Genomic DNA, 14,477 nt, shown 5'->3' with positions numbered 1-14,477 from the left:
TCCAATAAAAATTAAAAAAAAAAAGACGGGCGAGGCGATGTGCAAGGGCTTGCTCCACTGCCTCCGCACGTGCACAGCAAGTTCCGCTAGACCCAGGCAGGAGGTGGAATTGTGTTCTGATGTTCTCATCTCCTGCAGAGGGAGCGGAGCACGGGGACATGAGCAGGAAGTCCTGTGCACTGTCTAGCTCTGGATCTCTCCCCTGCTTCCTGATAGGGATTCCAGAGGGTTATGCAGTTGGAAAAGGGCAAGAGAGTAGGATGGCTCTGACTGAAAGAGCCTTGAGGAAGATCCTGGGGTTCTGACCCCCAGTTCCATGCAGAGACCACACCCCTGAAGCAAGAACCCCAGCTCTTCTAAACATGAGCCCTTCTGTGCACTCCTGTTAAACCTGAGGTTGCAGGTGATCTTGAATGTGGTTTCTTTGCAGTCTTACGCTTACTGCTTGGAGGTAGGAGTCACCATAAGCACAGCAAGTCCACTCCTCTCCCAGGGCCTCCCAGGGCTGGCCAACTGTGCTAAGCAGACAGTACAAACTTGACAAACTGAAACGGTCCTCGGGGGCAACTCTCACTGAGCAGTTAATCCTGTAGCCCCAGGGACCCTCCAGGCAGCTCGAAAGAGCTCACAATGTTTGGGTCTCCAGCCAGGTTCCCCACAGAGAACAGCCCAGCTTGACCACAGCACCCCAGACACTAAGAGAACTGTGGTTCACAGAGCTGGTCTGGGCTCCACTTTTGGTGGTGTTTGGATTAGATGAGGCAGCTAGGGCCCAGTAGTGCTAGGACACTTTCCCAAGGTCACATAGCAAACTAGGAGGCAGAAGGGAGACTGGAGGCCAGGTCTCTGGTCTCTTGGGGCTAAGCCATGGCTATTCCTGCCCATTGAGTCCCTGGGAAGCCCTGACTGGCTAGTCCTCAGGACAGTGACCATCTGGAGAAGTGAGCAGGGCTCCCAAAGCCATTTAAGAGTTTTCTCCTGCATCACTCCTCTGGGAACCAAGTAATAGCGGCGGCAGCTTTTGGGACTCCTGACTGGCCTCCCCTTTGAGTCAAAGGCCAGTACTGTTTTGGGTGGACAGTGGTGGCTGGCAGGACTGGTCATGTCACTGAGAAGTCACTAAAAGGCAGCCCTGCTTCCCTCTCCCCAGGGATGGATTCTGAGGGGCCTGCAGCCATGTCAGCCCCAGCAAAAAACAAAAACAAAGACACCCCAAAACCCCAAAATCAAAAAACCAGTCTCCTGCTCATCATATTCACTGCCTGCCACTCAGCCAGGATGGAGTGATACCACCGAGTCACAGATGGGTCCTACCGAACAGAAATTTGCATACTGACCAGTAACCATGGCAGCCTGATGCTGGACTCCCAGCAGGGCCAGGCTTACCAGACAACAGACAAAGTCTTCATCCTGGACATGTCCTACGACACCTGGTCATAGGCACCTGGACAAGAAGGCCCTGATGTCGACCCGGAGCATGTGCTTGTGTGCTTGTGTGTGTGTGAGCAGGTGTCAGCAGACGTGTATTTGTGTGCAAGTGCAGGCATGTGTTTGTGTGTGTGTGTGCGGGTGTGCGTGCTCTTGTATATGGTGGGTATCCAGGTGTACAAGTTTTGAGTCTTGGGAAGTGGAGGGGCTGTCGAGGGAAGAAGGAGAAGCTTTAAAGGGCTACTGCGGCTGCAGGCTCTGTTTCCGTGGCCTCCGCAAAAGGTAACCTGGTCTAGAGGCTGTCTGGGCAGAGGGGGAAGGTCAGACACTTTGCTCAGGATGTGCTGGGAGTCAGCCTCCAGGGGACTGATGCTGCCCCTCTGGCCTCCACTCCCACGCCAGCAGTAGCTGGAAGAGGAGCTCAACTGTGTTCAAACAACAGCAGGCCCTTGACTAAGCCCTTCGTGTGCATCACTTCACTTCATCCTCACAGCAACCCTAAAGGCATAAATGCCACTATCCCCATTTTACAGATGAGACAACAAAATCAGAGAGGTTAAATGAGGCCCCAGAACAGGAAGCTCAGCTGCTGGGAATTTTATTCAGGTCCATCTGAATCGAAGCCTGAACACTTAAGTTAGCATTTTTCACTCCTTTTTCAATAATTATCTGATAGAGCAGTGCATGAAGTGCTCTGGGCAAAGTGCTTGGAGAGTATAAATCCTTTACCAAAAGGTACCAGCAAGGATCCCAGTAACACTAGGCAGAAAGGCTGCATTTCCAGGCTCCTTTCTGGGCTCCCGGGGCCCTGCTGACCCTCCCAGAAGATCTGAGCTGCAAGCTGAAGCAGCCCAGCTGGCAGAGAAGCTTGGACAGTGGCCGAGTGTTGGAGGCTCTGCTGCTCAGATTCAGGATGGGCTGGGACTCCCTGTCCAGAACAGTCCCATAAGCTAGGGGGGCTCTGGGCCTAAGGGGGAAAAGGAATAGGCCCTCCATTGCCTCTCTCCCCAGGTCCTCAGCCCCAGCTGGCTGCTCTGTCCTCCTGACCTACGGTCCTCCAATGGGGCTGGATCTGACTCTGCAATTCCTCCTGGAGCCTGGGCTCTGGAGAGTTCTGTTGGGCCATGTGCCCACAGGCTCTGTTCTTATCCCCATGGCCTTCCTCCCTGGCCTCCAGTGGGAGGGGCCTGAGGACAGCGCTGCCCCCAACACTCTATTAAGAGAGTTGACCACCTGGGATGACCAGCCCGACCTCTCTGGCGCCTCTCCTCGTCAAATCTTGGCTTCCAGGTTCCTGTGCAGGTTCCTGTGCAGGAATGTCTAGGCTTTTGTGCTGTGGTCTGAGAAGGATCGGAAGGCTCCTTTCTCTACCCTGAGCCCCAAACCCCTTTTCTCTAAGGGCTACCTAAATGGTCCCCTGGGTCCCTCCCTCGGCCTCTTCATGCCCAGGCACCATCAATCTAGTTCTAATTCCTCATGGGACCCATCTGTCCTCCCTGGAGAGGAGGAGGTGGGTGGTGGGTTGAGCAGGGGCCTAGTGTGCTCTGGAGGACGGGGGACACGGTCCCGCCTTGCAGGCCAGTGGACCGCTGGGCCCCAAATGGAGTCCATGGCCAGCCTGTGGCCTTCTGCTCTGCTCCACCACCACCTCATGGCACTTGAAGGCACTGCTCCCAGCCCCCAGTAAAACACACCACAGTTAGGGCCTCATCCTTCAGCTCCAGGGGTCACAATTTTCTCGGCAGACTGTGCAAACCAGAAAGCTCCAACTTCAGAGATGGAAGAAAGGAAGGGAGTGAAGTCCTGGATGGGGACTGAGACCAGAGAGGGCCTGGAGAGAGTCACCAGTTACCCCTTGATTCCTTCTTCCCTCTATGCCTTAGTATTTGCGGCAACCTACTCCAACATCTAGCTGCACAGATGACTCTGGTCTTCACGGAAACCACTGCCCTGGGACCTGTTTTCCCTCAATCCGCCTTCCCCACTCTCCCCCATCACCCCAAATCAAACCAAAACAAACTCTGGCCAGATGGAAAGGCAGGCTTTCTGAGAACTTGCTTCTCTCTCTCAAACACACGAGCACACATGTGCACACACTCATTGCCCGGCCTCACCAACAGCCTGACATCCTCAGACAGGCTCTCAGAGGCAGGTGAGGGCTCTGCAAATGCTTCTTCCCATCCTGGCCAGGCTGCCTGACCCCAGTGGTGAAGAGGCCTGAGCCTGGCTCTGAGCAGCTGCAGAGAGAATTCAGTGTTACTGCGACCAGGCAGTACAGCAACATGAGGCAGGGGGTGTATCAGTCTCCTCTGTGTGAAACCCAGCAGGACCCTGCAGGTGCTTCCCCAGGAAAGACCCCCCAGTGACCCCTGCCTCTTGTCTGTAGAAAAGCTTTAGCCTCCTAGGCCTTTCTCCTCGAGTTCCAAAGAGCAAATTTAATCAGAGAAGTGAGAAAATGCAGAAACAAAGGAAAACAAACAAGACAAAATAATAAGAGTTTAGCCATAAGACAAAGTCAAGGACCTTTGGTATATCCTTGAGTTGTTTTGCAGATACTAAAACCCCACCAGGTGTTAGAAGTTAACTACATGATGACCACCCCCAGCCCTAGGCTGATAGGAACCAGAAGGTTGATGATTGAGATTCCTGAAACACCCTGTTACCTCACCATCAACCAATCAGAGGACTGAGCATGAGCTGATCGTGCACCTCGTGACCCCACCCTCCCACAGTCTTTAAAAACCCTTCCCATGAGCCCCTTGTATTCTTTGCTTGACACCTTACGACTAGCGCTGTTCTTTCTTTCACCTCCACCCGGTTTAGTAGGTTAGCTCTGCTGTGTGTTTGGCGTAGGGGACCCAAGTTTGGTTCAGTAACACGCACAGGCTTCTGATGAGGACTGAGAGGAGCCTAGGACAGCCCCCTGCGTTTCCCGGCCCACCCCAATCTCTCTAAGCAAGGCCCCATCCTTCCCACGGGGTGGGGGGTAGGGTGGGGGAAGAACTGTCAGTTACCAGGGAAGGAAAGAAATAGAAGAAAGAGACATACTGGAGAAGTTGACCATTGCGAACTGCTGACACCTGTCCCCGGTGTATCCCACAGGACACCTACCAAAAGAAAGAAAACCAGAAAGAGAGAGCCAGGATAGCAAGACATAGGCATTGCAACACCCCGGCACAGGCTCCTGCCAATGCCAGCTGGGTTCCTTGCCACTGTTACCATTTGTACCGGCCTTGCCACTCTGCCCCTTACCTGCAGCCCTGAACTTTAAACCCAAGGATTAGGCCAAAAATGAAAAAGCAAAACAAAAGAACTAACAAACCAAAATACAAAAAAGAAACAAAACAGCCAAAGATCAAAACAACCAACACCCCTGGCCCTATGTCCTACAACGGGGTGAGGAGTGGGGGGGGACTGCACCCGGAAGCTTTCTAAGGAGCAGGGACTCGTGTTTGTATCTTCAAACATACTTTGCTTAGGATCTGGCATGTACAATCGCAAAGGCAGTTTCTCCAAACATCTCTGTCCGAAGAATCCGTTTGGACATCTGGAGAAGGAAAAGGGGAAAAATCACAGAACAAACTGGCATCATCCGCGAGGCTTAGGTTAGAAATCAAAGTGCACAGTGATGAATGAGAAAACCAAGTCGAGCGCTGGGGCACACTCGTTGCTGAAGGGGCTGGAGTCGGGGCTGGGTGGAGGGCTCGGAAATCTCCTTCACAATCTCTCTAATAGATGTGGCTCCAGGTGGTGGGGAAGCGGGGGAGGGGGAGGGAAGAAGATGATTTGGGGAAGCGGGGTGGGGAAATTGGGAACTTACTGCCTAAAGGTCCTCATGGTTATTGAGACTTCCCTTCTGACCTGCCTGGGGCCCCGTGAAGCCAGGATTGTAGACCCTTCGTGCCAGGCAGTCAGTAGGCTGGGGGGCTGGGAGTCTTCTGGAATACCAAGTTCTGGGGAGACATTCCTTCCAAGCCCTACCAAAGGGTTCTGTCCAGGGCCCTGGGCAGGTTTTCTCATCCATGAAACAGACCCCAGAAAGCTCAAAGGAGAACTTGGGAATGCTGTTCCCAGACTGTGCGCCTCCAGCAGAAGGGGCCTTGGAGATGTCTCATCTGTTCTTTCAAAGAGGGCTCTGTGGCCAAGTAAGTTTAGGAAATCCATTCCCAGGCTTCCTTGTAGAGGTGCAGTGCATGCTAGCACATGAAAGGCTATGAAAAGTTTTGTAGGAGGAAAGAGCTGAACTTTCCAGTAGGTTCCAAATGTATTTGACCTTGGAAGTTGTTTTTTGAGGAATCCTTGTGAACATACGGTTTGGGGAAGGCTGCCCTAGAGCAATATACATGGGAAAAGCTTATGGGGAACAGGTGAGGGTGGAGAGAAGCCTGAATTACCAGCATCCCAAAGCTGGTGGGCTGAGGGCAGGCGTGGGGCCTCTGGCCTCAGGTGGCAAGAATCACGGTGGTGGGGTGGGGGCGGGGCTGCAGCCTGTTCCGCATCAGGGGGCCAACTGGCTGCCTGGGACACCTGCCCTTTCCCCACGACCTGCTCCTCCATCACTGCCTGGCTCTAGAGGGAGTTCATTCTCCCACGTTGCCTCCTGCAGAGAACCACCCACTCCCATCTCCCTGACCTTGTCCTTAACTTCCAAGGTCCACTTCCTTCTGCTCCCTGGCTGCCACTCTCCCCTCAAGTCCCTGTCTTGTAGATTTCTGGGAGACATGCCCAGCCCTTGTACTCTCTTCTGAACCCCAGCAAGGCCAGATACTTAAGCTTACAGATAGGGCCAGACTGACCCTCCCGCACCGCCCCCTACACGAAGATGGGTCTATGCTCTTCTGCCTCTTCTAAATTAGGAAATTAGGTAAGCCCATCACCAGCGTCCCCTCAATAACAGGTCAGTGACGTTAATCAGTAAACTTCCCCAAGAGGTGAATGTACTCTACCTCTTAGCGTTCTAGCGTATACCAACCATCAGCAGCCCCTTGAACTTATAGGGGGTGATGGCGATTGACTGTGATAGACCCTCACAAAAACCCTGTGGCCTCCAATCTAGCCTGGAGGATCGGGAGTGGTTGATGAGCAGATAGCTGGAGTCTCTCTGGGCCTTGCTGTATCTCCCTCAGGGGAGGCAGGAGGCTGGTCCTTGTAGCCGGGGCAGTGTGTGTGCAGGTGTGCCTGGCTAATGAATGGTAGTGGAGGGGGGGAAGTGTGTCTGGAGGAGGGGGAGAGCCTGCACGTGAAGCTGATGCACGCTCATCCTGTTGAACAGGGTGGCTCGGAGGAGGAGGCTACAACTTTGTCAATACGCCCTTTTCTGACCCCTCGCCCTCGTCCCCAGTCATCCCAGCCCAGGAAAATGGAGGCAGTGGCTAAGCCTTTCCGACCAGCTCCACTCAGGCTCAGCCCTTCTTCCTCAGCTCTCGGAAACTGATTCCACTTGGGATGGGACTAGAGGCGCAGGAGTGACTTTTCAAGCAGCAGCATCGTTGGGGGTGGACGATAAAGACCCAGGACGTTGCCAAAATGACTCTTGCAATCAGGAATAAGAAAGAGATAGGCTTGACTGTGTCCAGTGTCTGAGATTAGCCCGGCTCCTGGAGACAGGAAAAACCTGTGTGTGTGTAAGAGAAAATGGGGGAGTGCAGGGGCAGGAGGGGACAGAGGGGAATTTATTCCCACTGCTGAGAGTCAGGATGCTTTCCTGTGGCTCTGGGAGAAGGAGGGTAATTGAGCACATCCCTGCGTTCCCGGCCCCACACCCAGCCTGGACTACCCCGACTCTATCCTCGTATTATTCGTGGCCACAGAGTTGCACAGCTCCAGGTGGTGCTGTGGACACCGTGTACAACACGAACAAGCCCCTTGGAGTTGTGCGATATAGTCCTAACCTTCCTGCCCTGGGAAAGTGCCCACTAGCTGAACAAAGAAGGTGTGGGGGGGATGGGCACTGCACGGGGCTGGGATGACTAACACCTGAGCTGTTCCTCAGGCACTGGCTCCTTTTGCGGGGCTTTTGGACACTCCTGTTCTCTCGTTAGCCCTGCCTGTTGAGGATGAGCCACGTCCAGGAGGCTGGGGCTTCCCTAGAGAAGGCTCTGGGGGTGGGCCTACAGCCTCTCTACCCTGCTGCCAGGACCTGGTAACAGGGTACAGGCTACATTAGCCTATCAACCAGGAGCAGGGCCTGAACTTGGCGTGGGTGGCTGGCTGGTAGTGAGTTCCCACTCAAACAGGGATTGACCCCCTGAGTTTCAGGGACACAGGACAGATTAGGAGGAGCGGCAGGTAACAGGCTTCCCAGCCCTTCCCCCCAAGCTGTTATCCTTGACTACGGGAAGGTCTGTGCTCAGGGCTGGAGAAGAGCAGGGGTGAGAGAGGGGCAGAGAGGAGAGCCCACGGGCTGCATCTGGGGTGACAGAGAGGCTGGGACTCTGCCTCCCCGTTTTCCCACCCCACCTCCCGGGCCTCAGTGTCTCCTTTTGGTAGCCTGGGGATAATGCCATGTGTGCTGCCCTCACCCAGGGGAGAGGGAGGATGAAGGATGAGGGTGTGCCCCGGGCACTGGAGGGAGTGAAGGGTCTCTGGCCTCATGAGGGGTGTGGGTGGAGAGGATGAGCAGGCAGATGGGCATGGGATGGGGGAAATCACCTGGACATGGGAGCAGAGGGGATGGGGGGGTGAGCTGATGGGAAAGGGAGGCATGCCACTGGTATGTGCACAGGGCTGGAAAGAGAGTCTTGTTCTGTCATCATCCCCTGAACCAGTCCCCAAGAGTCACGCACCAACCGTGCTCTATAAAAACACGGAGAGAAGAGGAGAAAGCAGCAAGAGGAAGTGCAGAGGCCCCTGTCTGGCCCAGACAGGAGACGGTCACCTTGATTTGGACCCCCGTTTTCAAATCCCCCTAAGCTTTCCTTTTTTAAAACAAAATTCAGCATCAGTGACACTGTTTCTTTTGGCTCTGAATTCTAGAAAAACAGGAGGGACGGAGTGTGCCTGCTTTCCAACACTCCCCGCAGGGCTCTCAACCAATACACAACAACAAGTGTCAGAAAACCAGGAAGGAAAACTGATTTTTGTAGAAACTGGAATGAAACTGACCAGTCTAGTTTCATTATCCAAGCTAAGCGGAAATGCAAAAAAATCAAAATAAAAGTAAACAAACAGCACAAATGGTACGACGTGAGTTCCGTTTCCTAAGTTCTTTCCTTCTTATTCCATGCATTCCATTCAGGGTGTCATCAGGAACCCCAAGAGACCTACCCTCCTTCCCTCCCAGCTCACCCACCCCCAGAATGGCCTCTGGGTTCTGCCCTGCCCCCCTCCCCCCTGCCCTTCTCCAGCACAGCTCTGAGGACCTGCCCTCCTGATTGCAATCCCCGCCAGGGATGCCCCTCTCCCCTGAGGGCTCAGGGCATCAGGGAAGTTGGCTCCAGGAGCCCTGGCTGGGGCTGACCCAGGACAGGCTGAGATGGGGAGGTGGTGGTTCTGGGTACCAAGCTCAGGTTCTAAGCAGTGAACCCCAGTTGCCCTGGTGGGGCGGGGAAACAGGACAGCATCTTCACAGTGGCTCAGGCTCCTGCCCTCTGCTCCTCTCAGATGTAGCTGGGCAGCACCCAGAAAGTCCTAGGGGTACAGCCTTGCTGGCAGGGGCCCCTGGGAATCCTATAGCTCACTACTCCTTCCCACACTAGACTCTGGCACTGGAGTCCTGGGTCCCATGGCCCTCCTCAGCCCCGACACCTGTCCCGGGTGGCTGAAACCTTTTCTGTCTGGAGCCAGGGACAATGCTGGATCCCTTCAAGGTTCTGGGATCCAAGGGGCTAGGGAAGAAGAGAGGCCTGGGGTGTATGTGTTTGTTGTGGGGGACAAGAAGAAGGGGTCCAGGGCTAGGCCATCTCTGTGAGGTATTCCAGAACGCTTATGCATTTCTATAGATCTATTCCAAAGTGCTCAGAGCATTTTCAAGGCTAGAATGTTCCCCAGGGTCTGTGGCACTAATGTGGCAGCTTCCTAGAGGCAGAAAGAGAGAGGAAGGATGAGGGGCTGAGTCTGGACTGAGAACTTCCCTGGGGGACCTGCTGTTGCTTTTGGGACTGTCCCTTGAGATTCAGGATGGGGGAGGCCGGAAGGCGGATGGCAGCAGGTGACAGGTGGAGCCGAGGTGGATGCTGGCAAAGGAGGCCAGCTGGAGCAAGAGGCACAGGTGTGCCTGGCAGTCCAGGCTCAGCTCACCCAGCACTGAGGGGAGGGTGTGAAGGAGGTGTGGCCCCTCGTTATCACGCTGTGAGGTGGAGGGGTCTTTGGCCAAGGCTGTAGTCAGGAGGGAGACGCAGCTCTGGAGCTGGAGGCCAAAGGCAGGAAAGCCGAGAGGAGCGCTGAATCTGACCTTATCTGTGGAGAGGGCAAACGCCTCTCTCCGGGAATCTTCATCAGCACTCTGCTGGCCCCTGCCCAGATGCCACGGCAATGGGGCAGCTTTGGCACATCGCCAGTGCCCTAGGCTTGGGCTGCTTTGAAACCCAAAGTTGTGAACTAGGCCTCCCTCCCTCTACTCAGGATCCGGCCAGAACCTGTGCTGCCCTCACCAAGCTCCCCTACCTGTTCCTTGCTCACCTACCAGAGAATCTGTCAAGGGGGCAGTGGGGGCCCGGCTCCCAGAAGATGTGGCTGGGCCTGAGCAAGCCCTCCCTGATCACTGTGCTCCCACCTACCCTGTTTGCTAAGGGTGGGGAGCAGGGGGTCCTCAGCTCCTGGGAGTTCCTTCGGGGCAGCTCTTGGGGGGAGGCAGAGTCCCAACATGAGCTTTTCCTCAACCCTGACCTCCCTCACTCAGCCACACCCAGAGTGATGTACTTGCTGGTAGCCCTTCACTCCCCAGAGAGGGGCTAGGGACTGAAGTGGCACAGGCAGCAGCCAGAGCATATCTGGGCACTGGGTTCCTGCTGGGCAGGGAGAAGAGCCAGGTCCTGAGGCGAGCACTGGGGGCAGAGCCCTCTTCTTCCCTCAAGGCTATAAGAGCAGAGCTCAGCTAGCAAGGGCTCTGGGACATGTGCCCTACCTGACCCTGCCAGGCTCCTCACTGCTGGGGAAGATGCACCCTGGGCAATGTTCATCAGAACAAAGTTTGGAAAGTTGCTGAGAGATAGGGAGGGGAAGAGAGAGAGAGAGAGAGAATCCAGTGCCCCGGGCATAGACTGGTCTAGCCATCTCCCAAGAAGGTGTTGGTGAAAGGGTGGACATTGGAAGATGGGGTGGGTAGGGGCCTGGGAAACTGGGACTGCAGAAGCCCTGAGCCCTTTAGAGCTTACATCTCCCTGTATTCCAGGAAAGGGCTAGGAAGTGGGGCAAACCTCCCTGTCTACACCCCTTGGAGACCCCTTATTAGTATCTTGAAGCTCACTTTTCCTAGAGCCCTCCACTTCTGCCCCAGCCTCTCTCCCCCTGCTCCTGCCCCCATGCCTGCCCCCACTGGTGACTTACTTGCAGGAGAGCTGGTTGATGCCCTCGATGTAGTAGCAGACGCCTCCGTTGACACAATAGGACTTGGCTGTCTCGTTGCACTTGCGGGCGTGCCCCGACCAGGATGATAGGGTAGTGCTCACTGGAGGTACGAGAGACACGTGCCGGTGACCCACCGAGACCACCTCTAGGCCCCAGGAATCACCTCCTTCATGGCCCATCTCAAAGCTGGACGATCAGAGACTGTAGGAATGGCTGGGGTGGGGGGAAGGTCTGGTGGTCCCTCCCAGGTCACCAACAAGGCCAAGGGGAGGCCACCGTGAGCTTGGACCATCTGCCCAGCACCACCTTGCACCCTCGCTCCAGGCAAACCTTCAAAGGCTGGGAAGATTTTCTTCTTTTGGTGGGGATGAGAGGCTAGCAGAAACTGCTCCATCTTCTGGCATAAGGGCCCACCTCTGCTGCCTGCCTGCCTGCCTTTCTGGGGGCTCTGCTGCAGGTGGATGAGGCACCATGTCTTACGTGGGGGGCAAGTCACAGGGGTTCAGGGAGGAGACATTTATATCTGTCTGCACTGCTGGGGCTCTTATGGACCAGGGCGTGATTACAGGGAGCTGGGCTTTGAGGGGAATGGCACCTTTCGGGCACTGTAATTTTCTGCGATCTAGGGACTTGCGGCGAGAACCCTAGCTTCCGTCTCTCCCCTCTTTGTCCCAGAGTTGGGCCAAGGTGCCCGGAAATGCTACAAAGGCCGCTATGCGCGTCTCCATAAGCATCCCGGGCTGCCTTCGTGTCCTCCCTCACCAGGCAGCCTCCACCTCCCCAACCCGGTCAGCTGTGGCCTCTGGAGGGAGCCTCCAGGCCTTGGACAGTCCAGGCTGTAAATCCGGGGCTTCACGTTGCTGGGGAGAGGGCTGGGGGACGGCTGGGATGTGGAAACTAGGTGACAGCAAGACTGGGCTTCAAGGCTGCTAACCCAGACGGCACACCTGCTAGAACAGATTCATTTGATCAGTGAAAATCACAAAAGCACTGCTCCCCAACGGGATGACAGCCAGGAGCCTGGTTTCAAGTGAAAATTCTTGCCCCAAATTTCAGTCTTTATCTATTAGCTAACCTCTTAGGCTGTGTATCCATGCTGGGCAGCTAGAAACCGGTTCCTGCTCCCCCCTCAGCTTCTGTGGCTCTGAGGGTCTCTCATGCCCACCCAGCGGTGGCCTCCTGACTGAGGTGGCCCGTCCTACCTTGGCCGGTCCTGTCTACTCAGGGGTACTGGGTCTCCACCATCCCCCGAAGTAAGTGGGGGGATGAGAGGAGGAGGAGGAGGGCCGGCAGTTGGCGCCCTGAGTGTTTAGACGTGTGGGGAGACGGATGGAGCACGGGACTGGGAGTGTATACACAGCTCTGCCTCTGTATATGTCTGAGGAGCTCGCTGATAAAACCCAGCGGGTAGGGCCAGCTCCCACCTTCCCTCCACATCATGCCTGCTGCTGGTCTGGCATCCTGGAGCCCCACCCCTGCTGACGTCTCCCACCTCTGCTCAACCCCACACAAGGCTGGGACCCACATGCTTCTGGGTCAGTGAGACCCAGGGAACTAAGAAAGGGACAGAGAAGACAAACAGCTGAGGTGACCACGCCTGTGAGTTATAAAATCTCATTGCCGGGACGACCCTAGAGGTTGTCCTGCCCTTCGGTTACATTGCCAAGGAGGAGTGAGGAAAGAGAGCAGGGAAGGGCCTTCCAGAGTCCAGTGTGTGTTGTAACAAGGCCTCAGGGCTCCTAACATCTGGCTGAGCATTCTCACCAGGCACCTGGTCCCTCGTAGAAGAACACGTCAGCACCAAGGCTTGACGGGAAGATGAATGCAAACACGACGTGGACCACGGGCCCGAGTCCTCTCATGGGCCTTGGCCAAGCCAGAGAAATCTCAGGGCAGCTTGATGCCCTCTGCAGCCAGGGGTGGAGGAAGCTGCCCAACGATGGGCTGCATGAGCAGCGGGCAGGAGCGACGATGGTGGCAGGACCACAGCTGCACGCTTGGGCCTGTCTACACGTACATCTGTGCTCACTGAGGCCTTGGGAGGCAGAGGACGACTCCTGAGGGAAGACAGGGCCCCATCTTGGGATCCATGGCCTAGGGCTGCCAGAACCATGTCATCACGGGGACTAGGCTGGGGCCCCAGAAAGGTAAAAAGGGAGGGCAATGGGGGAGCCGGTTGTAGAAGGTGTGGAGAGAAGTGACCATAGGCCTTTCCACCTCAAAAAGAAGTACCTTGAGGCCACCCCTGTGACGGCAGTGCCCTCCCAGCTCACGGCAGCCAACTCTGCTGGTGGTGAAGGCTCACGCCAGAAGCTTTCCACACTAAAGAGGTGCATTCGTGCTATTGCAGCACACGTGGGCTCCTAAGGCAATGTGTCACGCTGCCTCATCAGCCTATTCGTATTTCTTCACTGTGTTCTCCCGTGTTTGGGGATGTGGAGATGACAGATGACCTCCGAGTGGGAGAATTTGGCCGCTCCCTGGATACCACCGCGGGGATGGCGCCGATCCACCCCAAACTCAGCTCCCACTCATCTGCCCCAGCCACTTGTTCCTCTAGCCTTGCTCATCTCAATGACTGGACAGCACAAACCAAAGGCCTAGAGGGCACCTTTGATTTCTGGTCCTTCTCTGTCCCCCTAGCCGTCCATCACTGAGGGCTGCCTTCCCACCTCCTCCTGAGGCTCTGTCCATGTCTCAATACCGCCTCTGTGGTCTCCTTCCTGGATGGCCACAATCGCCTCCTCACTGGTCTTTCTGCCCTCACTCCTGCCTTCATCTCTAACCTTTTTGCTTCGCAGCTGCCACCAAAGGGGTCTTTAAAATATGTAAATTGATCAGTCGCTTCCATTATCAAAACCCTCCAATGGCTTCCATCCATACTCATAATAAAGTCCCCCTCCCCCTCCCCAAGTCTAATCTGGGCCTAACCACCTCTCCCACTTCATGTCCTGTCCCTGTCTTGCAGCATATTCAGACTCCACTGGCTTAGTCCAGCTCCTCTAAGAGGCCACGAGCCTTCTTATCCAGGACTTTCAAAATATCAGTGTCTCAGAGAGGCTGCTCAGGCTCCTCCTTCATTCCTTCCCTTAGCTTTGTAACTTCTCCTTGTAGTGCTTATTCTAACAATTAAAGGACTAGTTATGCAATTACTAGCTGTCCAAAGCTTAGCTCCTCCACTAGAATGTAAGCTCCATTTGGGCAGAGGCCATGTCTGTCTGCTTCACTGGTGAACGAACCCCAGTGTCGAGCACAGCGCTTGACATGTCATAGGTGCTTAACGAATATTTACAAATATTTCTAATGAGCAAATGGACATCTGATTCTTGAGAGAAAGGTACCTTCTTCTACCATCCCAGGGTCTAGTCTGGTCTCCTTGGCCGATGATGATATCTTTTCTGTAGGTTAAAGCATTGTCTCTTACTAAATGCAAATACTCCTGGAAGTTCATTAGGGAAATGAAAATCAAAACCACCGTGAGATAGCACTTCACACGCCCTCAGGTGGCTGTATTTTTAAAAAAAAAAAGATGGATAATAACA

At 55.0% G+C, this 14,477-nt stretch overlaps 1 protein-coding gene across 5 annotated transcripts in view; it reads right to left on the bottom strand.

Moving 5' to 3' along the window:
* NRG2 (neuregulin 2) overlaps window positions 1-14,477 on the bottom strand; it is a 180,431-nt gene that overhangs the window by 13,884 nt on the left and 152,070 nt on the right. For 2 of the 5 annotated variants that reach the window (XM_027095776.1, XM_027095786.1), the window contains exons 4-5: window positions 10,915-11,035; window positions 4,899-4,975 (exon numbers count right to left, since the gene is read on the bottom strand). The exons of 1 other annotated variant lie outside the window; for it this stretch is intronic. In XM_027095776.1, the coding sequence (XP_026951577.1) occupies window positions 4,899-4,975; window positions 10,915-11,035 (198 nt within the window). Of the gene's footprint in view, window positions 1-4,476; window positions 4,536-4,898; window positions 4,976-10,914; window positions 11,036-14,477 lie in introns of all 5 variants that reach the window. 2 more of the 5 variants (XM_027095804.1, XM_027095796.1) reach the window with 1 other exon arrangement.

The sequence above is a fragment of the Aethalodelphis obliquidens genome, unplaced genomic scaffold (assembly GCF_003676395.1).
Source record: "Aethalodelphis obliquidens isolate GAN/ISIS:26980383/991018 unplaced genomic scaffold, ASM367639v1 scaffold4, whole genome shotgun sequence".
In the NCBI taxonomy this organism is placed as follows: domain Eukaryota; kingdom Metazoa; phylum Chordata; class Mammalia; order Artiodactyla; family Delphinidae; genus Aethalodelphis; species Aethalodelphis obliquidens.
Note: the sequence above shows the minus strand (reverse complement) of the source record. Positions and strands in the feature narration are given on the sequence as shown.